Consider the following 26,241-nt stretch of genomic DNA (forward strand, 5'->3'; position numbering starts at 1 on the left):
AGTATTAGTATGGTGTTCCTAATAATCCTTTATGTGTGTGTGTGTGTGTGTGTGTGTGTGTGTGTGTGTGTGTGTGTGTGTGTGTGTGTGTGTGTGTGTGTGTGTGTGTGTGTGTGTGTGTGTGTGTGTGTGTGTGTGTGTGTGTGTGTGTGTGTGTGTGTATACACACATATACAGTTGTGTTCAAAATAGCAGTTCAACATCACTAACCAGATCAATCACTGCCAGTTGGGTATGCTGGCAAACCAACATACCCAACAGTCATGACATGCATGCTGCTGATTTTGGGTAATTGAATCATTAATTGAAAAGGGCGTGTTCAAAATAATAGCAGTGTGGAGTTCAATTAGTGATCAATTACTTCCTTTCCCCTCTGTACAGATAAAAGCACATATGCACACATACGTATTCAAATGCGCTTGCCTATAGGCTAAACACGTAAAGCTTGCATACATGCCGTCGCAGTTTTCGCTTGTTTGGGGTTTGCCCGGGGTATGATGATGGTATCGTTTCAAAACTATTTCAAAACCTATTTCATGGTTTGCGTTCTTTGGCCACCAGGTGCTGTGGCCGTGCAGATGGGCGTCTGGAACGCATTGGGGGTTTTCTATTTTAGTTGAGGATGGTGTTGTTTAAGTGGCATCAAATTAAATAACTAATCAGTTTTTACAACAGAAATGAATCAAAAACCTACTTTAGTTTTTCTTCTAAAGCTAAATTAATTTCCTATTTTAAAGCTGCTTTGAAGCAATCTATATAAAAAAGCTGCTTTGAAGCAATCTATATAAATGAAGGTAAAAAAAAATCAATTAGAGGGTTATTCATTCTCTGAAAAAACTGGTGTCAAACAACTGGCCCTTATTTAAGGACATAGGCAGCAAATGTTGTACTGTGCATTTCTCTGAAAATCTGAGTGAAATGGGTCGTTCCAGACATTGTTCAGAAGAACAGCGTACTTTGATTAAAAAGTTGATTAGAGAGGGGAAAACATATAAAGAAATACAGAAAATGACTGCTCAGTGTTCAGCTAAAATGATATCAAATACTTAAAAATGGCAACCAAAACCAGAAAGACGTGGAAGAAAACTGAAAACTACCATTCAAATGGATTGAAGAATAGCCAAAATGGCAAAGACTTTGCCAATGATCAGCCCCAGGGATATCAAAGAAAGTCTAAAGTTACCTGTGAGTACTGTAATAATTAGGAGATACCTACTGTATGTGAAGCCAAGCTATCGGCAAGAAGCCCCTGCAAAGTCCCATTGTGGAAAAAACGATACGTGCTGAAGAGGTTACAATTTGCCAAAGAACACATTGACTGGCCTAAAGAGAAATGGCACAATATTTTGTGGACTGATGAAAGTAAGATTGTTCTTTTTGGTTCTAGTGGCCGCAGACAGTTTGTCAGACGACCCCCAAAAATACTGAATTCAAGCCACAGTACACTGTGAAGACAGTGAAACATGGTGGCGCAAGCATCATGATATCGGGATGTATCTCATACTGTGGTGTTGGGCCTATTTATCGCATTCCTGGGATCATGGATAATTTTTAGTACATCAAAATACTTAAAGAGGTCATGTTGCCTTATGCCGAAGAGTAAATTCCCTTGAAATGGGTGTTTCAACAAGACAACGACCCCAAACACACCAGTAAGCGAGCAGCATCTTGGTTCCAGACCAACAAGAGTTATGGATTGGCCAGTCCAATCCCCGGGTCATGAAACCCAAAACCAAATTTTCTGAGATTAACAGAAAACTGTGTGTTTAACATCATGGAAGACAATGTTACCATCTGTTAGTTTTGAATGTGGGAGAAAACTTGTTAATTTTAAACCTTTTTGCTCTATTTTCAACTTCCTGGTTTAAATTTGTCTTCATGTCAACGTCATAGGTTGTGACGTTTTCTCGTACTATAGTGCGGCGATGACTCATCGGTGTCTCATAATTATTCATGAGACTGCGTGTGTCTTTGTCCTATGAGAAGACGCATTGCTTAATTCATGACAGTACGCGCTTAATTATTCGTGACAGCACGCGTTGATAGGCATTTTCCTATGACTGGCGCTTCAAACTGTGAGATCGCACACACTAAGTGAGAGATGCATCAACCCCCTTGAGTCGGCGGTCGCGCCGGCGTGATTGGCTCTCTTTTTTTCTTATCAGTGCCAAAGAGACTCAAATAACTGTGTCGTTTTTTATCATTCATGCAAGTGTTATACATCATTATATTCTGTTAAGTTCCTTTTTTTTGTGTACAGTCACAATAAAAACAAATTGTTGTGCTTTTTGCAAAATAGGGGAAACAAACATGATTCGCGATCTTCAGCCTCTCTCTCAATGATGTCTAATCTGATTCTCTTCAGAAAATGACCTGTAGCTTAGTGAAAACTTGACACACAAACATGAGACATATGTCTAAAGAAACGTTGAAATGTCAGGTTTTAAATCATGTAAATCAAAACGAAAACAAATATTCTGTGTTTATGTAATCTGTGTGAAAAGTGGGAGATATCAGTCGACTCATTACTGACTCATTATCCGCTAATGCGGCCACGCCCACGTACCGCGCGCTCATTCAGATTCAAATACAGGTAATCCATGCGTCGACACCCACACACACATCAACTCATACAAACATGGAATGGTTCAGATACATCGCTTTGAGTAATAATCCTGGAATAATTCTCCTCACGGAAAGCTGATTCAGGGCTAATTGTGGTAGTCTACGTTTATTCAGTTAGCATCTGTGAATATTAAACGCAAAAAGACTGTTTAAATATAAATCCTGATGCAACATGACACAAGACTGTTTAGACAAGATTTATTTGGCCTGTTTTCGTTTTGTATAAATTGTATCTTAATTTGAATCAATGTTTTTAAAATAGTTGCTTCTTATTTTATAAGAAGTCAATATAACAGACAATAGCCTTAGCGCTGCATTGCACGTGTCTCATAAATGAACTTAAGATGGAAATTATATTTGAGTATTAATTACCTTTTTTTACAGTGAATTTCATTTTGTATAAATTGTATCTTTAAACTAATTTTGCTTCATATTGATGTTTAAATATTATACCCTATGTTGTTGTTTTTTTGTTTGTTTTTTAGAAAGTTTATTGCTTTCTTTAAACTGAATTTCTTTTTGTATAAATTGTATCTTAATTTTAATCAATGTTTTTAATATATTTGATAAAATATAACAGACTGGTATAATACATATATTAGTATATTTGATACCAATATAGCAGACAATAGCCTTAGCGCTGGCTCATGCATTTCACATGTTTCTGACTGAAGCTCGAAATTATATTTGAGTATTGTGTGTATTTGATCATTTACAAATGATTCAGAAAATATTTTTCCATGGGATTGGGAAAAAGTGTCCCAATCAACCTAAAGTCACCAGATACTATTTGAAATCATAATTGCATTGCATTATGTTGTTTTAAATCCCAAATATTTTACTTATAACATTCATCATTACCAATTATTCAGTTATTTGTATTTATTGAATATTGAATTGGGTTCAGTGTCACAATATTACTGTTTTTTTTTAAGCTCTTCTTTCAAAAACATTTCTGATTGAAATCTTGTTTCTTTTTTGGCAGATAATTTAGCTTGCTTTAAGTAAAAAACATTTAGATTTTCCCCCAGAAAACTTTTTTTTTTTTTACTGTTACTATACTTATCTAGTAAACCTAAAATCTAGTAGGCCTACCTGAAGCTCATTCATTATGCAGCTCATTATTATGCAGGTCTTTTGTTTCTCAGGAGTGATCACATTATTATTCATGGTTCGTCCACGCCTACTCACATAAGGCCTGAGTAAAGAAAAAGTGTTTTACAAAATGTAAATTAATATATTGTTTTATGTGAATGAGTAGGCTCAATGATTCTCACAACATTTTGAAGCAAAAACACCCAATAATCAAAGGTCTTGTGAACACATATCTATTGTGTTTTGAAGCCTTAATTTAATTTTTTTTTTTCAAAAATTATGCATAAACATTATTCTCTCAAAAATACAAGCATGTACATACATGTTGCTCACATATTATGGTAGCCCAGTTTGTGCTGAATACAGTGTAATTACACTTTTGCCATTAATATGTTTATAAGCAACTGAAAAATGCACAAATGTCAGAGCATGTCAAAACTTCTAAAGGGCCCCAAAACAGCTCAGACTCCAAAAACGAGTGTTTTTTCCGCTTTGTATGAGTTTCTGCGTTGCCTACATTCCCTTCAATAGATCCTGAATCTTCACACAAAAGTGATTCATCCTCTCTGTGAGTGTAACCGCTCTTTACGACCATTTAATGAGAGCGAAACTCCGCCACTAAACCACGCCCACTTTATAGCATTTTTCAAAACTGTGGTGAGAACTGACTGCTGCTGAAACAGGGGGTTTCGTGACCCTTTAAAAACTTGTGGGGTGACATCAAAAATGCTGTTTCTGTCAGGACCACTATTGTCAAAGATGATTTATTGACTATTAGCATATAGTTTGGATTGCTATTATGGTTCTGTTCTGGGCAAGAACTCACTGCGCATCCATGCAGCCTATCTGGATAAGAGCAATAACCCCCCTTAGGGTAAACAGAACAGAACCAACATAATGTATTGCAGATATCATAAAAAAAATGATTCAGGAATTTAGTCTGATTCAAGGGAAATCAGAATACCAAGTCCTGACTGACAAGAGGCGGAGCTGGGGATGGAGGGGGGTAAATGAGCTCTGGAGAAACGCGATAGCTGCTATAGTACTGAGGAGCTTATAAATGGATGCTGTGATAGACGTCGTATTCCTATAGGTAGACGTGATCAGCTGAGTTTGACTAACGGGACCTGCCAGAACTGACGCTATACACTTGATTTCTGAGGCCAAACCAAGAAATGCAGAGGAATTGTGGTATGTAGTGCAATCTTCCTGGGCTGGAATACCTGTTCACAGGTGCCAGAAGTTGTTGGACTCCATGCAACACAGATGTGAAGCAGTTCTCAGAAACCGTGGTTATACAACTAATATTAGTTCAGTGATTGACAAGAAAGCTACATCTTCAAGCATTTTTCAGTTTATACAGTAAATGTTTTACTTTGTAAAAAAAAATGCAGACTCTGTTATTTTTTGAACAGCCTAATATTCCTTTTTCTTCACTTTCTATAAAGTGATAACAAATTTGATACATTTTTCTTCATGTTTTGATTTAGAATAGAATATCCAGTGTTCCCAATGCATTTGCGTGTATTGAAATAAAAGTTATTATAAGGATTTTGAGCTTTACTCACTTTTTTAAACACGCTGCTATTATTTTGAACACAATATATATATATATATATATATATATATATATATATATATATATATATATATATATATATATATATATATATATATATATATATATATATATATATATATATATATATATATATATATATATATATATATACAGTGAGGAAAATAAGTATTTGAACACCCTGCTATTTTGCAAGTTCTCCCACTTAGAAATCATGGAAGGGTCTGAAATTGTCATCGTAGGTGCATGTCCACTGTGAGAGACATAATCTAAAAAAAAAATCCAGAAATCACAATGTATGATTTTTTAACTATTTATTTTTATGATACAGCTGCAAATAAGTATTTGAACACCTGAGAAAATCAATGTTAATATTTGGTACAGTTGCCTTTGTTTGCAATTACAGAGGTCAAACGTTTCCTGTAGTTTTTCACCAGGTTTGCACACACACTGCAGGAGGGATTTTGGCCCACTCCTCCACACAGATCTTCTCTAGATCAGTCAGGTTTCTGGCATGTCGCTGAGAAACACGGAGTTTGAGCTCCCTCCAAAGATTCTCTATTGGGTTTAGGTCTTGAGACTGGCTAGGCCATGCCAGAACCTTGATATGCTTCTTACAGAGCCACTCCTTGGTTATCCTGGCTGTGTGCTTCGGGTCTTTGTCATGTTGGAAGACCGAGCCTCGACCCATTTGCAATGCTCTAACTGAGGGAAGGAGGTTGTTCCCCAAAATCTCGCAATACATGGCCCCGGTCAACCTCTCCTTAATACAGTGCAGTCGCCCTGTCCCATGTGCAGAAAAACACCCCCAAAGCGTGATGCTACCACCCCCATGCTTCACAGTAGGGATGGTGTTCTTGGGATGGTACTCATTCTTTTTCCTCCAAACACATTTAGTGGAATTATGACCAAAAAGTTCTATTTTGGTCTCATCTGACCACATGACTTTTTCCCATGACTCCTGTGGATCATCCAAATGGTCATTGGCAAACTTAAGACTGGCCTGGACATGTGCTGGTTTAAGCAGTGGAACCTTCCGTGCAATGCATGATTTCAAACCATGACGTCTTAGTGTATTACCAGCAGTAACCTTAGAAACAGTGGTCCCAGCTCTTTTCAGGTCATTGACCAGCACTTCCCGTGTAGTTCTGGGCTGATTTCTCACCTTTCTTAGGATCATTGAGACCCCACGATGTGAGATCTTGCATGGAGCCCCAGTCCAAGGGAGATTGACAGTCATGTTTAGCTTCTTCCATTTTCTAATGATTGCTCCAACATTGGACCTTTTTTCACCAAGCTGCTTGGCAATTTCCCCGTAGCCCTTTCCAGCCTTGTGGAGGTGTACAATTTTGTCTCTAGTGTCTTTGGACAGCTCTTTGGTCTTGGCCATGTTAGTAGTTGGATTCTTACTGATTGTATGTAGTGGACAGGTGTCTTTATGCAGCTAACGACCTCAAATAGGTGCATCTAATTTAGGATAATAAATGGAGTGGAGGTGGACATTTTAAAGGCAGACTAACAGGTCTCTGAGGGTCAGAATTCTAGATGATAGACAGGTGTTCAAATACTTATTTGCAGATGTATCATACAAATAAATAGTTAAAAAATCATACATTGTGATTTCTGGATTTTTTTTTTTTTAGATTATGTCTCTCACAGTGGACATGCACCTACGATGACAATTTCAGACCCCGCCATGATTTCTAAGTGGGAGAACTTGCAAAATAGCAGGGTGTTCAAATACTTATTTTCCTCACTATATATATATATATATATATATATATATATATATAATATTTATTTATTTATTTATTTATAATTAAATTTGAATGTATGAAATACCATAGAGTGGTGGACAGATCAATACAGTACAAAGAACATTAAACATGCAGAACAAAATATCTTCTCACCTCACTCAGGGCGGCGTTATTTGTTGCGTAGTGCCGTGTGTTCAATTAAGTCAGATATGTGCAAATTCTGCGCAATACGCTGCATGATGACTCACGAGTTGAGTATTTGCGCTAAATCTGATCAGATTTGGCTTACACGAACTTCCCCTGCAAAGTGAGTAAACATAATAAGCCGCCAAATTGGCTAGTGATTTGACAGCGTTACCCACCACAGTTGATTTTTACCCGCATTTGGCGGGTTGGCAGATGTTAATTTCAAACCCTGGTCACAGGTGAGTGACATCATCTTGGCTCCGCCTCTACATATCGGCTGTCCCTAATCATGTGCCTGACATATCATCCTAACATCCTTCCACTAATTTTGTAATTTTTTTGATAGAAGTGTTTTGTTTCCCCCCACCCCCCACCAGCACCCTATTTCATTGTGTAACTTGTTATATGCACAGTTTATTAAAATAATACAAAATAGCAGAAGCAGTATTTTCCCTTACTTCCATACTCAGTTCTAATGTACAGTATGAAACTCTGAGAAGTGTTATTTTAGTATGATTGAGATATTATTATAGCTTTTATTAATATTTTTAATTTATTTTGATATTTTTCCGAATACTATAACATACTATAATTTTTGCGCCATTCCGTGTTAAGAAGCCACAGCTGACTTATTGTCTTTCAAGATTTCCATAGATATGTGATATGTCATTGTCGTGAATTCTTTCACAAGCCCCTACTATAATAAGCCTGACTCTCAGGAAAACACGCAAACAACTGTCACAGTAATAAATATGAACACCTAAAGTGACTGCATTGACTCTGAACAATGCTTCAATTTCACCAAGTTCATAACATAGTGTGCTCCAGACAAATTGTTGGGGAGAAAATGCCTTCTGATCCAAATTGATGCGTTGGACTTCATAACCTTGCCAGCCATGTTGTAAGAAATCAAGAATAGAGGACTTTTAGAAACAACAAACAGATTTAAAAGGCTCAATTTAACACGCACTGATCCATTCCATGTATTCCAGCACGTATTTTACTAGGCTCATCCTGTCAGAGAACGACCAGTAAGAGGGATGCGTTGCATATGTGTCCACCCGAGTCCTGCCTGCTTGCCTTCCTCAACAACCACACAATTAATGTTCTGCACCTCATCACCTGACAGTGTAGGTATAGGCACCTCCAAGGGGTGATAATGACATTCTTAAGCAGCAGGATGCACGACAGGTGACTCACTGACCTGCACATTGACTGATATCTCTGAGCAGTCAACCTATTCAGTAGCCTCCACTTTCCGCTGAGAAGACAGCAGTTTCCCCAAGAGAACCCTAGGGACTCTCATGAGACCACCCTAAGACTCATTTGAGACTACAAGGGTGGAGAAATCTATTGGGGTAATACAATCTGATTTCTGGCAAAAACATCTCAGCATGGTGGGCCTTCAAATGAGCAAGCTCATTATCTAACTTGAGCTTGAATTCTCCTCATTAACTACCCTTTCCTCAAAAGCCTTTCTGGCCAGTCCAGCCAAAGAGCAGAAATATTAATGAGCTGAAATGTTTCCATGCTCTCGGATGCATCTACTTCATGGAAATGTATGGCTTCAAGAAGCTGAAATTAGCAGAGCAAGACCGTGCAAGTGCTCTACATCAAAATTAGCCATTATTTATTAGATAGGAGAGCATGACTGGCTGCACAGAAGTTCTGGCGATGATGCAAAGTGCCACTGGACATGTATATCTGCAGGTTTGATATACAAGTACACAAAGCAAATAAACTCCACTAATTGCCAGTATAATATTCTACAATCTCTCTGTCTAGGGGTAATATAGTAGCCAAAATCCCTGCCTCTATAAGCTCAAATCTGTTCCAAGTTTAGGGGATGCTCAAAGAGAGATCTCTCACTGGTGCCAGCTGACCTTTCTTCCTTTGTAAGACTGCAAAATGCTGGGACGTCTGGGCTAAGGAACGACTACTCCCGTGAAAACAAAGGATGTTTCGGTAAATTAACATATGAACTCTCTCTTGTGAAAGTGGCATCTCCACCCGAGACTCAGCCACACTGAGTAAATCACCTTAATTTACATTTACTCACCCTCATCTCTCCTCTCCACATGGTGAAATTCACCCAAAATCTATATGGGTTATTATGAACAAGTACTATACAGTATTATACATGTTTGGTATCATTTGAAATGTGCAACTGGTACAAAGGTGTCATTCCCACAGAAGTAAGCCAAAAGGAAATAAATAAAAGTTTAGAGATATTTTGCTTACTGTGGTGGGTGTGTCCTCTGCCAATTGGTCTTTCATGCATATTACCTCCTGCCCTCAAGGTCTGGGGACTTGATTCATGCAAATTCCCATTGTGAACTCATGTTTACATTTGAAATAAGTTTCTGTCTTAGTCTGAGTATTTAAAGAAATGTTGGAGGAAACTTCAGGTGCAATCTTGTACTCATGTCCAGCCTGTAATAATGGGTGTCTTTCAGACACTCAGCGATATGTAATTTTCAGATGTCAGGAATGCATCTTTTACTCTTTACTTAAGAGCATTTGATGTTATGTATTGATTATCTTTGAATTGATTATGTAATTGGCATGATACATTTACCTGACTTATTTGATTTCATTCTGACTTACTCTGAAATGATTGACTTTAGTAGATTACGTTGTATCCATTGTTATCGCAAATCTGTGTTAGGTTAGTAACGGACTAAAGTCCAGTTTTGAGTGGAGCATAGGGTACACCAACTGAAATTGTAGAGTTCTGGCTAACTCTTGGCATTAGTTCAAGTGTACTTAGACTGTAAAGGCTAAAAAGGGAATTTTCATTTAGGGCAACAATGATGTTGATCGAGGTTGAGCCTTACCTCTGTTTAAGGTAATGTAACTCTAGCTAAGTGTACATTGGGATAAAAACAAAAAAAACAAAGCTACTATCAGAAGAGTAATGTTGGTCAACTTATACCTATAGTAGTGGTCATGACCTCTGACTAGAGATCATGTTATTTTAATTCAAGTGTATACAGATCTATGGGGACGGACTAAAATACATTTAGAGAAAGCAAGCAGAAGAGCGGCACTCTAAATAGTATAGACAATTACCTCTGTCTAGTGACCAAGACTGGCATGTTTCTGATCGTGGGCCTGCATAATGAACGGCTGGTACAAAGACCCTGTGTGACTCTGAGAACCGAATGAACGAGTTCAATAAGAGAAAAGAGTTGTAATGTGTAGTCAAACTATTATACAAATGATCAAATAACCAATCAGCATTCTAACCTAAATTCGAGGTCATAATAAAATGGAGTCAGATAAAAGTAAATTGGAACTAATTTACTTTGCCCCGCTGAAAAGACAGAACACACAGAAACCTTTGCAGGCTCATCGGAAGCCGTCGTTGGGACAATTGGGCGGGTCTTACACCTTCACCTTGGTGCAGTCTGCCATTTAAGGTTTAAAACAGCTCTGGTGTCAGTTGGTATTTGTTTACTGTATGATTGTTATAGTTTAGTTCAAAGATGAAGATGCAGTTGTGTTGTGGTGGTGAAAACAATGGCAAATGTAATGTTATTTAGATAAAACCACAAAACACAAAAATCCATTATTGTGATTAATCCAGAACAACAAGACACATGCTTTAGCTTCATGAGGTCAGGTCAAGACTAAAGCTGTGCATATCTGTGTGTTTATAAATACTAACTAGCTAGATTTTCACAGATTTTCATTTACCAGCAGAGACACTGGACAAATCCAGCTCATAAAGAGAGCTCTGGGAGCTCATATTGAGAAACCATTTACTGTACTTCATCCTTCCAAAGTCAATAATGTCAGGAGTCCGCTGGGGATCATAAGTCAGTATAATTGTTACACTGACTAAATATAAGCCATCACAACTGATTTATCATTTTAACACCATGCAGCTCATTAATGCGTAATTAACGGAACAGTCTCAGAGTTTGTTGGTGGTGTAGCGAATTAGCTACAGGGGAAATATTAATAAATATTCATAACTCATGATTATTCATTATGATTAATTATGAATATTTGAATCCGTTAAATAGATTAACTTGATGTAGCTACATTAACATTACAATCAATCAATCAGTTCCTCGTATGAACGTTCAGTATTGATTATTGATTAATTCTAAGAAAATTATATTTTTTCATGGCTACAGAAAAATTATTCTTTCTTTGAATTTATGTAAGCGCTTAGAGCGCATAACAAGATCGATCATTTAAGTGACAATTTGTTTGCAGGCAGGGAGTCAGGAACAAACATTTATTGTGCACAAACTTTAATAACTAAATATGAGACTAAACTGACATAAAACATACACAAAACATATACATGGTAAGAGGACCTGAGTAATGGATTTGATGGGGTCTAATACTATTTCATGCATTCTGACTTATTTACACTGTCAAAGAGTTGGATTCTAATGCTAAACATGGCCAAAATGTAAAAAAAACGAGTTGGACGTATTATAGTATTTCTGTGCCAAAATACACTCCTTCAGAATACGAATAAGTTTCAGAAAGTTTTTTTCAAGTATGGCCCTGTATGACTTCATAAAGGGCGGAATTCCTTGTATGGGCACTTCTCCCAGATGAGCACGTACACACATTAACCAGAGCGAGAGCAAGAGTGCGCCCATTAACGAGCTTCGTTCGGTTAATATAGCCATTGCCAGTGCTGTCATGTTTTTAGACCACGAAATCAACAATGTCACTAAAGAAGTGTGTTTTTGGTTGTGAGGGTTGTGTTTTTATGGAGCAGCAATGGAGTTTTGCAAGTGTGTTTGTTTCTTCCTGGTCATGAGTCGAAGAAACCACAGGTGGTGAGTAAAACTGCATCAAATATCTGTGTTTTGTTGGCAATCTGCACGTAAGTGCATATAATGTTAACAACAGCCTGCACAAGCTTGGCTGTTTTCGGAAAGAATCGGTACAGCGTATCTGTTTTTTATAAATATGATAAAAATAAAGACTCTTCGGAGAAAGGAAGGATGCAATACTACTCAATAGGTACTCAAGATTATCATGAGACTGGCAGAAACTGTGTGTGTTATGTACTCTTTAAAATGAAATCTTCAGCCCAGTGTACTTTTTGTTCTATATAAAGACCAAAACAGAGGATCAAAGACACGTTTCCAAGCCCTATGTTGTTGCAGTTCCTGAAATTAAAGATGTTTCTGAGTTGTCTTAACTGAAATCACTGGATTGCTAAGGGCTATGTGGAATTTTGCTGGGAGAACAGTACACACTAGTTTTATTTTAATTAGGAGAGCTATCAAATCAAATGAAATGCTTCGCTCTAGATCTTTTTCAACATAAATCCTTCCTCGTTAGAGCAAAGCAGATGTAGCAAGTCGTCATTCTGTGAAAATATATACAAATATATATATATATATATATATATATATATATATATATATATATATATATATATATATATATATATATATATATATATATATATATATATTTCTGTTCTAGGAATGTCACGGTGAGGTCTTGTCAGTCATCTCTCCTTACTCTCTTTACGTGATAAGCAAATTCTGACTCCTGCTGCTCTGCAGCTTGTGTTGTATGGAGCAGAGCGGTAGCTTTCAGTTTATAATTCAGGGTTCTTACTGAGTTTGGAAAAGTATGGAAAAATATTTATGTTTCCAGACTATTGTCCCTATTTCATTTTCTAAATATAAAATTAAGAATTTCTAAATGTATATAATAAAATATATACACAATCGTTTTTTTCAATGAATGAAAAACTTGTAGCCTAGCTATGGCAGTAAAGGTTAGACCTGTGTGTTCCTTCCTTTTCACAGTTCAACAGTGGTTAACACAGCACTTTGTAGTTTGAGAAAGCAAGTTGGGTTTGAGGATAAAACAGAGTCGATGGTGGAGTTCTTAAAGGAATAGTACACCCAAAATGAAAATTTGTCATTTATTCACCCCCATGTCTTTCAAAACCATAATACTTTAGTATATTAACATTTTACTGAGTTGGTTGCCATTCTGGATGGCATTGGGGTGAGTAAATGATTAGGACATTTTCATTTTGAGGTGAACTAATCCTTTAAATATCTTCATGTGTCCAAGATTTCCAAGATTAACAAAAGTCTTATTAGTTTAGAATGACATGAGGGTAAGTAAATTATGATAGAAATACAATTTTTGGGTAAATTAATAACCCTTTTAAAAATGTTTGACTGATTTAGCATTTTGATCGTTAAGGTCACAAAAGGCAATATTTTAATATAAGATTTCTAAATATTAGATAGCCTACATAGAGGTTTTGACTCAGAGTGTAACATACTTGTCGGTGCCGATAGCATTGTGGGTAAGTGCATCGCCATGTAGTGCTGTTGTGCTTCGGGAGACCCAAGTTCGAGTCCTGCCTCATGGACTTTTCCCAATCCCGCCCCCCTCTCTCTCCCACCTTACTTCCTGTCTAGCTACTTTCCTATCCTAATAAAAGGCAAAAACGCCAATACTAAATCTTTAGAATGTAACACTTGTTAGCAGTTGAATTTGAAAACAATTTATCAGAACAAGTTAAATATGGTCGGAGAAATCTGTAGGAAGTCTGGAAATTCGAGTCTGGAAAAGTATGGAATTTTGAAATGAAAATTGTGTAGGATCCCTGATAATTGTAGCGCCTGTTGTTTAACTGAACTAAATGCTTTTTATTTCTATAAAAAAGTGAGGCCGGTGCCACGGTGTACGGCCGAACACCATGTAAACTGGTAACACTGACTACCACAGCAAGCCTACCCCCTTCCTTCCCCTTTATTTAAATGTTCTTTTTATGTGTGTGCTGATTTGCTCTCATGCAGTTCTTGTAAATGCTAAATGGGTTTTCGTGTAGCGAGAGGATTTTTGTGACACTTGGAAAATAAAATCCCAAATGAAATTTAGACTGTCACTGCAGGGCTGATTGTAGAGTTAAGGTGTGTTTTATGTTTCTGTAAATTCTACTGACCTGAAGGGCTTTTTCAATGCTTGTAGAGCTAGAGTTCAGAGATAATAAAAGATACTGTACACACATACCAGACCAATTGATGCAAAATTTAACACGAGTCTATGAATATTCATTTTTCTGATAAATGATGAAGAGGATTTTATGTAAAATACCTCAACCTGTTTAGTATGCCCACGGCTGCTAAGGAAATGAAACGGGTTGCATCTATATTATATGGAGTCTGTAGTGTGAAACACTTGAAGCAGCTGCTACATTAAATTATTGCCGCAATAGCATGTCTATATTTAATGAAAAGAAAGAGCACAACCTCTTTACTGTCTCATCTGTGGTAGCCAATATCGGAAATCTAGTGGTGCCCTAGAGAAAAACTACTTTGCTTTCCACTATACAGAAGAGAATGGGGAATGCAGGTTGGTCAGTTGAGATGAACCACTGAGTGGATGTTATTGCTGTGTAGTACAAGCCTGAATAATGTATAATTTGGCAAATCATGCATATAATTTGTCTTAAATCCTGTTCACACCAACACCAATGTTCAGCACAAAAAATTTGGTTAAATTTTTGCATTTGATTTGTTCAGACCAGTGTGTAAAAACATGTTCTGGCGACTGCACTGGTTAGTGATCTAGACTAGTAACCAAAATGTTGTTGGTTCAAATCAATGATCCATGAACTATCACCAGACACTCTGTTACTGCAGGGGGATTATCCCTTTAACAAATGTACTGGAAGTCACCTTGAATAAAAGCATCTTCTAAAAGACAAATTAATTAGTGTACTGTACCTGGCTTAAGTGCCAGATGTTTTTTGGAATCCGTAGCTGGACTTGTAGTGTGATTATCTAATTTCTTGATACCAGCTTTCATGAAAAGATTTGAGCAACTTCTGCACGCTTGGGAGGAACCTTAAACATAAAATCACCATGTCGACTTTATTATTTCTTTGTCTTTATTCTGTATTTATCTGCATATTTCTAATGTTCAGGTTCTGTGATATTACAGCGATAGTTCACCCAAAAATGAAAATTAGCCCATGATTTACTCACCCTCAAGCCAGCCTATATGTATTTGACATTCTTCTTTTAGACGAATACAAATGGAGTTATATTAAAAAATGTCCTGGCTCTTCCAAGCATTATAATGGCAGTAAATGGCAGCCCAAAATTTCTTCATAAGTTGAACAGGGAAGGTGGTCCGCCAGAAGCTAGATATTTTATAAAGTTTTAAATATGTATATTTTTCTTACACAAACCCATCAATTCACTTTAGAAGGCCTTTATTAACCCCCTGGAGCCGTATAGATTACTTTTATAATGGATGGCTTAAAATTTTGGGCTGCCATTTACTGCCATTATAATGCTTGGATTAGCCAGGTTATTATTTTATATAACTCTGATTGTATTCATCTGAAAGAAGAATGTCGTATACACCTAGGATGGCTTGAGGGCGAGTAAATTATGGGATAATTTTCATTTTTGGGTGAACTATCCCTTTAATAGACACTTGGAACTGACATTAGGTGTCGGTAGTTTTGTGTCGTTTATGATAGTGATGTTTCTCCTTTGTCATCTGAAGGGCTTTTGTGTGTATGGTTGTGGAAGAGGGATGATTGTGTTTTAATGAATTTTTATGTACTATTTGTCGACCTTGAAACTAGAATATTTTGGATGTTAATGTTAATCCAGTGCTTTTAAAAAAAAAAATCTGTTCCTTATCCCTGCCTCTAATTCTTGCTCATTTAGTCTCCCAGTTACAACAGACACATCACTATCCTCTCAGACACATTTCCCAAGCTCCTCTGCAGAAGTTATGCCCAGGAAATCCCTGTCACTACTATCTTCTGTCTGTTAACTGCTTGATGACTTTGTATTGTAGTTTCAGACAGAGTGGCTCTGCATATGACTGAGAATGTAATGGGAGTGAGTAATTCAGGACTGAACCAGTCTGGGTCCATTGGCTGCGCCAATGGAATGGATCCAGTATAAATATGCCTGTAAAAGCCTGATTTACTTCAGTTGTCCAGATGCTCTCTGTCCACAGCAGCTGGAGTCCTGAGCGCTCCGTTTATCATTTTGTGTCAGTCACAAACCCAATCTAAACCCTAAAGAACATTCGTGCATACTTGCATCCACAAAAATAGATGATTAAACGCACTTTATCTCATACGTGGGAATAGGGTGACCACCTGTCCCACTTTGCGTTGTACCGCACAGCATTTTCACCCCTTGTCCCGCATGTCGCATATTGAGAAAATGTCCCGCATTTTCACCAGTCTGTTGATTTTTAATGATCATATTGAGAAAACATGCATGCGTTCTTTTGCCTTTTTAAGAAAGCATTTTATTTATTATTTTTGCGGCATCGTTTTTCACCTATATTTAACAGCGCTTCGTCAGAAGTAACATACCGCCTTACACAAATACAAAAGCCGTTTTTTAAACCATATCCAATGGTTGAAAAGAAAGGAGTAAACAAGGTCACTAGTAGGTTGTGACGGCTGTCAATCAAAATGTGGAGCGGTGATTCGTTCCATGTGTTCCCTGTCAGAAAACGAATGGATAGTTCTGTATATAAATTAATATATATATATATAAATAAAAACTACAGTTCCCCCCCAAGAGAAAAAAAAAAAAAATATATATATATATATATATATATATATATATATATATATATATATATATATATATATATATATATATATATATATATATATATATATATATATATATATATAAAGATTAACTAATTTTATGTTGTTTTATTTGTTTCATTATTTATTTAATTGGATTTTAGTTGCACTTGGTCAGAACTGTTTCAAAAGTAGTTATCTGCATGATGCCTGCTGCCTTTGGGCTCAGTGATGTTGAATTTAAGATTATACAACAGTTTCAGGTTATGTTTTAGTGTTGCTAACATGTCCCACATTGTCCCACACAAACTTAGTAATCGTCCCACATTTTGTTTGTTTGATGGTGGTCACCCTACGTGGGAATGGTCTGGGCTTCCCTCAGAGTGTCAACGGAATAGCTGTCACTTTACACCATCAAATCCATTACTCAGGTCCAGTAGGGAGCTCTGTCTGCTGAAGCCGTGAGCCACTTATCCATCTTCAGCATTGTGGGCCGACTCTCACCGTTACACAACCTGCCCTTCTGACCCTCTGCTGGTGTAAGACAAGAGTTTTCATTTCATTTTACTTTCATCATAGTGAGGCCGGTGAGATTATACTTATGCTTTAATCCTGAATGGAAACAAAACTATTTCGCTCTTTATTCAAGCATTTATATTGAAGCCTTTAAGGGCAAGAGTGTAATTTTTTGACGTGTCTCCCTGAGCCAGTTTCCTACACTATTTTTTCTGCTGTATGTAACAACCAAAAGGCCTAAAAATGTCAATATCAATTAATATTTTTTTCAATTTAGCAGAGAAAAAAAAAGAGGTGTGAAAAAAATTATACTGAACATTTGAAAAATAATTTATAAAGAATAATGTAATTGACTCAGAAAGGATCTTACAAAAATTAAGGTGATTTTATTTTATTGATTTAATTTTGATATTATTTCTAAAATAATTAATAATTTGTATAATGTAATGTAAATATATATATATATATATATATATATATATATATATATATATATATATATATATATATATATATATATATATATATATATATATATATATATATATATATATATATATATATATATATAATTGTTTATTTTTTTATTTTTTATTATTATTACTTTATATGTGGATATTATAACATAAACATGGAATGCAGATACCACATTCAATGCAGATGGTCACTTTTCATTATAATTTTTATTTCTCTTTTTTTATCATGAACCGATTTCCCTCTTCCTCTCTCCCTGCTCCTGTTGGCCTGCAGTGAATGAGTGGGCTTAAGTGACAGTGGGTGGGTGGATGGACATGTTTGTGGTTGGAAGTGTGTGTGTGTGTGTGTGTGTGTCAGGGAGTGAAATGCAGGTCCTGCCCGGCAGCAGCCTCATCACTGCACTAAATTACTGCCCTGTTTAATTAACACACTCATGCTTAAATCTTCACTCCTGTCCTCTCAGACTCTCTTGACCTTACACACAGATACACACACAGTGGGTGATTAAAACAAATCCATCTTTTTAAATGTGCATAATGACTTTCAGTCACCTGCCAAAACTCACCTGCTCTTGTTTATCTTGTGCCCTTACATGTTTTCCAGCGTCGTCCTCACGCACACTCACTCTCCAGCAAAATGACAAACACTTCAGTCACACGCTCACATTCTAAAACACAAATAGCCCTAATTGCACCTCCCACACACAAGCACCTGATGCTTTATTCAGAGACCTCTGCGCAATGACACGCGTTGATGCATGAGACCAGAGCAACGCATTATTGTTGCATCAATGCTTTAAATACTTTGCTTCATCTAAAAAAATTCTTTTGAATCAACTCTCTAAGCTCACTCATATATCCCTGTGTTTACACAGTGTTTGTGTTGCGAATATTACTACCATTCTCTGTGTTGAGAGATGGCTTCATCGGGATGCAAATTGCCATGGAAACAGTAAAGGATTATGCTATGTGTATAACAGAAAATTAAAACAGGAATCAAAATGAATTTTGGAGTTAACATGTGGTTCCCAGAGCAAAAACATTTTCACTATGCCTGCTTGGCAGAATGGTAGTAGTGTGTGCGTGTGTGCGTGTGTGCGTGTGTGCGTGTGTGCGTGTGTGTGTGTGTGTGTGTGTGTGTGTGTGTGTGTGTGTGTTTCTTATTCATTAGTGTGGCCTGAACATATGCTGTTGTCTGTAAGTCACTAAATCAATTTTATTGCGGCTCAACTCACGGCAATTCTGCAGTTTCTGCTAATTTCGCAAAAAAAAATACTGCTTGTATGCAAATAGAGATTTGGATGTGAAATAGAAATCTGACAGATGCAGAGGCTGACTCTGCAATCAGTTTTTGGCAATTTTTTATGAGCATGCTCATTTAACATCCTTTCCCTAAAAAGGATGCTTAATACTCAGTTTAAATACAGCTGATAAAAAAGTTTAGCTTTTCAAAATATGACAAATTTAAAGTGTCAATGACTTCTTATAACACTGCTTTAAGGCATTCTCTTCGGTTATTTTTTTTTTTTGACCACTCCAAACTAAATGAAGTAATGTGTGAGATTTGAACTAAGGATGCATGACACTTTGGCAATGTTATATTGGTATTCGAGGAAAAGTGTGAATTTTTAATATCATTGTATCAGTCCAATAAGTTAAAGAAGATGGTTTATTATAGTTAATAAGTTATATTTAAATGATAATGGGATTGCATATTATTTCTAGTTGGCCTACCTAAACGCAAATAAAATCAGGTGACCATCTGGTTATTGCTGTTTTGCAGAAGTAACATGTGGGAGAGCGATTAATAGATTATGTAAATATTGATTTATGTTAGATGGAAATTCTATTTGCAGACTATTTGTTGGATGATAATATGCTTTAAATTGACAGTAAGCTTTATAAAATATTACTTGTTACTTTGTATGACTGGCACTCAATTTGCGCAGATTTAAGTTATATAAAACTTGAACCTATTCTTTTTAACCTATTATTTAACTACATGAGTTAACATGAACTAATAATGAACTGCACTTATAAAGCATTTATTTATCTTTTGTTAATTTTAATTTCAACATTTACTAATGCATTATTAAAATCTTGTTAACATTAGTAAATGCACTGTGAACTAACATTAACAAACCATGAACAGCTGGATTTTTATTAACTAACGTTAACAAAGATGAACTAATGCTGAACTGAGGTGTTGTTTATGGTTAGTTCATGTTAACTAATGCATTAACTAATGTTAACTAATACAACCTTATTGTAAAATGTTACCAAATTTTCTTAAGCAGTGACTAGGCCAAGCAACTTTATTAGACTATACAAATATTATGTGCGTTTTTACTGGATTCATCTTGAACTTGTAGCCTGTTTTTGGGAATTTGGCAACTTCAAGCAGAGCCTTCTCATCCAGTGTGTTTGTAGACACCCTCTCCAAATCGAACATCATGCCTGCCAAATAGATTTTTAAATCCCAATAATCATTTTTTTGCAAATTTTTAATAACCTTTTTATTATGGTATTGCAATTTCAGGGGGGGGGGGTCTTCAGTTTTTCACTTCCACTGTCACTGGAAGCTTGTGGAGATCTAGAATATAAGGTGTCATCAAATATGGAAATAATTCTTGGTTATCGTTACCAAACACAGTTTTCATATCAATGCACACCTAATTTGAACTCTTGTGTTTGATTTCTTTTCAGCTTCTGTTAACGTGTTGGTGCCCAACTGTAAGATCTACAATGACGCGAGCTGTGATATCTCAGCGGACGGGCAGCTGCTGGCTGTATTCATTCCCAGCAGTCAGAGGGGTTTCCCTGATGAGGGCATTTTGGCTGTGTACTCCCTCACCCCGCACAACCTGGGAGAGATGCTCTACTCCAAGAGATTTGGTGAGTGACCCTGAGACATAAACTGCTTGACCACACAAGGGCTGTTGGTTTGCGAAAACATGACACGCCTCCCTCTGCTGATGAAGGTTTAATACACTGATTGAGTCGTCAGAGCTAAAATTATTTTAAACTTGTGCTTAATTAAATCAAATGCAAAGGGACATGGCTATTTGTATTGTGCTCTCACTTTCCCTCTAATTGGCTGAATAGACAGCAGTGATGGAGCTCTTTTAGAGGCAGCTTTAATTAGATAGTCCCCATTTAAATGCCAAATTAAGGCAGGGCTGGGACCAGGCTGCTAATGGAAACCAATGATGAGGAAGTATTCTGCTTGTTTTAGATTAAAGTGATTTGAAACGCTGTTCTCTCTCTCTCTCTGCGGATTGAGCACCGCCATCGGCTGTACAGGCCTCAAGGAACTATAATTTATCCTATCCAGTAACAGTGGATTAATGAAAGCAATCAACCAGGAATCCTCAATACTAAACCACTCGTTTTCATTTGCTGATCACATCGCCAGCACTCTGTGGCTCTCTAGCTCATGCACATGCCAAGCAAGACTGATTTCTAAAGTTAAAATGGCTACAAAATTCAATTAGGCTTTAAGATGAAAAATTATATCAGCTATAATTACAGTCTGAGCAGGTCTAGGTGTGAACTTTTCTAATTTCATGCTTTAACAGATTGGTCTGAATGCACTGGTTATCACATTTACAGCAATTAATAAGTATTAATAGTGTTTAAAATGCATTTCCTGGATTTTCATAATTTTAGTTTAGTTTTCACATCAGGCTTACTGCTATGATTTGACTTTTTAAAATGTACTTAGTAATTATTATAGTTTAAATACTGCTTAGGCAGCTCACTCAGTGTTTTATTGGTTTATTATATTGTTGCTTTAACAAAAGAAGTTGCTTAACATAATTGTGCTAATTTTACAATGGTTTGGCTTAGGTTGTAATTTTAAGTATTAGCTTGTCTCTGTTTGCCATGTTACAGCTGTGAATAACTGCACTGTGTGTTTGTCACAGGTCCAAATGCCATCTCTGTCAGTTTGTCTCCGATGGGTCGTTACGTGATGGTGGGTCTGGCGTCTCGTCGCATCCTGCTGCATCAGATCACCGATCACATGGTGGCACAGGTCTTCAGACTGCAGCAGCCCCACGGAGGAGAGACGTCCATGAGGGTACGTCACTGCTGACCTCACGTCTTCTTTAGAGAATGCCAGTGCTCTCAATACTTGACGAAATAAAAAAAGGAAAGAAATTCACTACTGCAATATCTTCTTAACATTATACACCTCTGGAAATCTGTACTCGTTTCTCAAAATGTTGAAAACATGATTAATTAATAATTAATCGAAAATTTTCGTGATTAAAAACATTTGCGTTTTTAAAATTTTTATATGTTAATAATTTCACAGTTACTCTCCAAATTAATGTAAAAACAACTTAACTACAGTATATTTGAAATATATGTTGTAATTGCATATTTTTATGAAGGCTAGTATCACTGATATTAAAACTGCTACTGGTGTCTCTGAAATTTTTTTTTTTTTTAAACATTAATGATAGACATTCAGCATTACAGTATAATTAAAAGCTATATCAACCTTCAAGTGAACTTAAAACAATCTTCACATAAACCCATCATAATAAATGTCATATTTACCTGTGGCCTTCCTACCTGTATAAAAGGTAGTAAATATACAGAAATTGGATAGTTGAAGTTAAAATTGAAGTTACCAAACTGTCTGCACTGCATAAATAATAAATTCAATAAAGAATAACTCCTTAACTCCTCAATATTAATGACAGACAGTATTAGGCATCTACTATCTAATTGCATCTAATTTTTTCCACAACTCTTTTAAAGGTCCCATGGTGTGGATTTTTTTTATTATTTTATAATGTTTCCTGAGGTGTACTTATATTGTTAGTATGATTTTTACTTCATAAAATTTCATAATTTAGAAATAAAAGGCATTTTTTCTATTCTGATATTAGTCCTCTGGCTTGAATGCTCTGTTTCAAGGGGCGTGTCTGCTGTGAGACTTCAGTGAAAATGCCCACTGTTCTGATTGGCTAACATCTTTGCATTTGAAATGAGTATTAGATTACGTGGCGAAGGGGGCGTGGTTTAGCGAGGTCTGCAAGCGCTGCCAGAGAGAGAGAGACGGACTGGGCACTTGTACGCATAACAGCGTCATTCGTTATAACGGCAGTTTGGGCAAGTGTGCAGATACACTCGCGACGTGTGATTCACAGCTCCGAACATTATAAAGAGAGTGTTCTTTGATCCCAGATCAGGCATTAAAGAACACTGTTTACTCACTGTTTGTGGCGGTGCTGTCGAATCCATATCGTAAAAGCTTGTGCTGACATTCCGAGTAAAATAAACAGAATCCATTTTCTCCAAATTCTCTGGGCGGGCAAAGCAGAGGAAGGGGAGGTAACCTTTCCCCGTATGACGACATATAGGGAAGATTCCAGATCGGCTCGTCTGAGCTCTCATTTTCTCAAAGGCAGAGCAAGACAGCCAGAACTCGGTTTACACCTATCAAAATTTCTAGCCACTTGGGGACCATATACAGGCTAGGGGAACTCATATCATGGGAGCTTTAAGTTAATTTAAGACGTTATTTAACAAATTTAAGACTGCTCTTATCAGAATTCTCAACGAAATGGGCATTTTGGCATAATTCTGTGTGTTATTGTTCGTTCAAGCGTGAAGAGAACTATTCTGACACACGTCTTTCAGACAAGGGGTGCAACTCAATCAGCTCCCTAGTTCAGTAGTCAGGGCACTGATCAGGGAGTCGGCCACCGTCATGTACAGGATATACTGATTCACGACCTAGAAAACTAGGGAGCTGATTGAGATGCACCCAGGACATTCACAGACAGCACGTTATCTTTTGTCTTGTCACACTGGAATGGTTTTAAAGCATTTGCATGAATAAGAACGTGGTATAACGTAACACTAGCCAAAGGATGATAGAAGAAACGGATGCTGCATTAATTGCGTAAAATATTTTTTACGCGTTAAATTGAACAATTTTATTGCACGTGTTAAATGCACTCATTTTGATTGCACTAAAAAAAGGCTAAAATTGCCTTCCTATGTATGTTGTGCACTTTTCTGTCAGTCAATTCAGTGTAATAAAATAATAAAGGCAAAAGTTTGCCTTCTAATAGCAGAAATTCCATCTATCTATAACAAAAAGTAGTTGTCTTTTTTTGTCTAAATTTCCTTTGAAATGTTTACCAAAGCACTGTTAAGACGGGCCACACTTCTTTTTTTTTTTTGGTCAATTTAGTCATTCTTTTCATGATTATTGTGAAGTTTGGTTATTATTGGTGGTCTGCCCTATGTAGATCAGCTCTCTGTGCTCTCTACAGCAGAGGGGGGAGCCTGGGGTTTAGAAAAGCCTTTGAGTAGGAACCTGACCTAGATACGCTCTCTTAGAAATAGAGAGGGAGAGAGAAGTGGGAAAACTGTATTTGTGTGGAGCGAAGGGCATAAATGGAAATATCTACATGGTTGACTTTTGTTTTTGTAAGCTGTGCTCATGGCAGGATTCTGAACGTGGATTAATTTGAGAGCGATGGAGCAGGAGAGCTTCATTTTTATCCTTGTTCAGTCTCTAAACATACAACACCAAATCTCTCTCTGCAGAGGTTGGAAAGCCGTTCAGTGAGCGCTTGTTCACGTTTTCATGGGTTTTTGCTGATATTTCGCCAGCACTGCCCACTTTAGTCTCTGTGTGTCATGCTGAGCCTAATTTGTGTGATAAATATACAGCTTCCCTTTGATTAAGCTGGCCACCACATTGGAGTGAGTTCTTACAATAATGTCTTTGTGTTTATCAGAAACTGTGATTGCCTTAAAGGAAGTTAGCACCCTTGTTATTGCTGCTACAGTTGTTTTTAAAATATGATCACACATGATTTCAGTCTCTCTGACGTGTTATGTTATGTCTTATATGACATAATGAGGAGTCTTTGAACTCCACAGGTCTGCCTCCTGTCAGCCTTTCACACATCTCTGTGACATTTTTTCCAGAACTGCTTTCATTGAACTTTCTCTTTGCATTGTATGTGAGACTACGTTTCTTAGAGTCATGCAATTGACACAGTTCTCCCGCTCTCACACCACACGTCCATATTCTCACGCAGGACACAGACAATGCACTGACAGACAAGACAGAGCAAGCTACTTTTAATTTGAAAGATTTTGACATTTTATTACAAAATTAAGATAATAAATACTGTTTTGGTCTCTTAATGTGGCGTGACAAATCCCTGTACCGCCTGAATTCAAGCGAAACAGGAGCAAGCGAATCATATCTTCCGCTTTATATCTAGTACAGTACAAATTAAACAAATTAACATCAGAGGGTATATTGAAAGAACCAGTACAACTTACTGAAATGAAAATTTTTCATGTCATCACTCAATCAGTATTTCAATCGCCGATAAAACAGCTTGTAAACAATATCACGTAACTTTACATTTAACTCAGAAAACTATTTAACTATTGTTAGCGAGAAAAGTATATTCAAGAGAGGAGCTTTTTGCAAAAAAAGCACTATTACATAATACATACTAATTATGTTTTTAGTCTAATACCAAGATAAAGTTATTGTAACATTATTATTATTATAAAAACAGCCTTATATTTAATTAGATTTAATCTATATGAATCTATAGTGTGTGCTGTTGTTGGTTACTAAAAAATTGTGTAAGCAATGTAATGTAAAATGCAATGTAAAATTAAAGATCTTGTGAAATAACTTAAGTGTAGATCATAAGTAAATTAAGTTTTGGTCACAAGAACACAAGACAGAAAAATAACAATACATGGCCTCTCAGGGCTCAGGCATGAAGTAAAATGTCCAACAAATTCATTTAAGAAATTCTAAATATATCTATATTTATTGACTGTCTATTTGACATGAAAATTCATTATTTTACTTTTGTTTAAGCACTTGCGACACATTACAAATGTATACTACAAAAACTACAAACTTAAATCTTTTACTATGTGACACCACCGGAAAATGACAGCAGGCTTCTGCTATGAATCATGGGAAAAACGTGGACAGGTGCAAAATGCATATTAACCACTACATAAATGTGTCCCCACAGGGTGCCTGATTTCAGCTGTAGCTATAGCAACAGCACATTTGGTACATTTCATTATCTTCTTTTATGGTTGTTTGTTTGTCGAGATTTTCTCACTCACCGTATGCTTAATTATTAGTTTCCATCATTATATTTTCTATAATTTGATTATGTCTGTTTCCCCCTCATGTCTTCGTTTATTAGAGGAGATCTTTTTGTTTATGATATTTTCTCATATGGTAGTTAATGAATGAATTTAATGTGTCAGCTTCATTAATGTGTCTGCTTATTACCAGGATTAATTATACAGCGGAGTGCAGAGAGAAAGAAAATGAACAAAGGTTAGCCCAAGGCTCTATCTCCAGCTTTGCTTTGAACAAATTTTTCTACATATAATTTT

General features: G+C 36.5%; 1 protein-coding gene across 3 annotated transcripts in view; it reads left to right on the forward strand.

The window, feature by feature from the left end:
• ambra1a (autophagy/beclin-1 regulator 1a) overlaps nucleotides 1–26,241 on the forward strand; it is a 120,725-nt gene that overhangs the window by 45,648 nt on the left and 48,836 nt on the right. For all 3 annotated transcript variants that reach the window (XM_079810852.1, XM_079810853.1, XM_079810854.1), the window contains 2 exons: nucleotides 20,527–20,715; nucleotides 21,747–21,901. In XM_079810852.1, the coding sequence (XP_079666978.1) occupies nucleotides 20,527–20,715; nucleotides 21,747–21,901 (344 nt within the window). The remainder of the gene's footprint in view (nucleotides 1–20,526; nucleotides 20,716–21,746; nucleotides 21,902–26,241) is intronic.

This window comes from Gobio gobio (assembly GCF_949357685.1).
Source record: "Gobio gobio genome assembly, chromosome: 2".
NCBI classification, from domain to species: Eukaryota; Metazoa; Chordata; class Actinopteri; order Cypriniformes; family Gobionidae; genus Gobio; species Gobio gobio.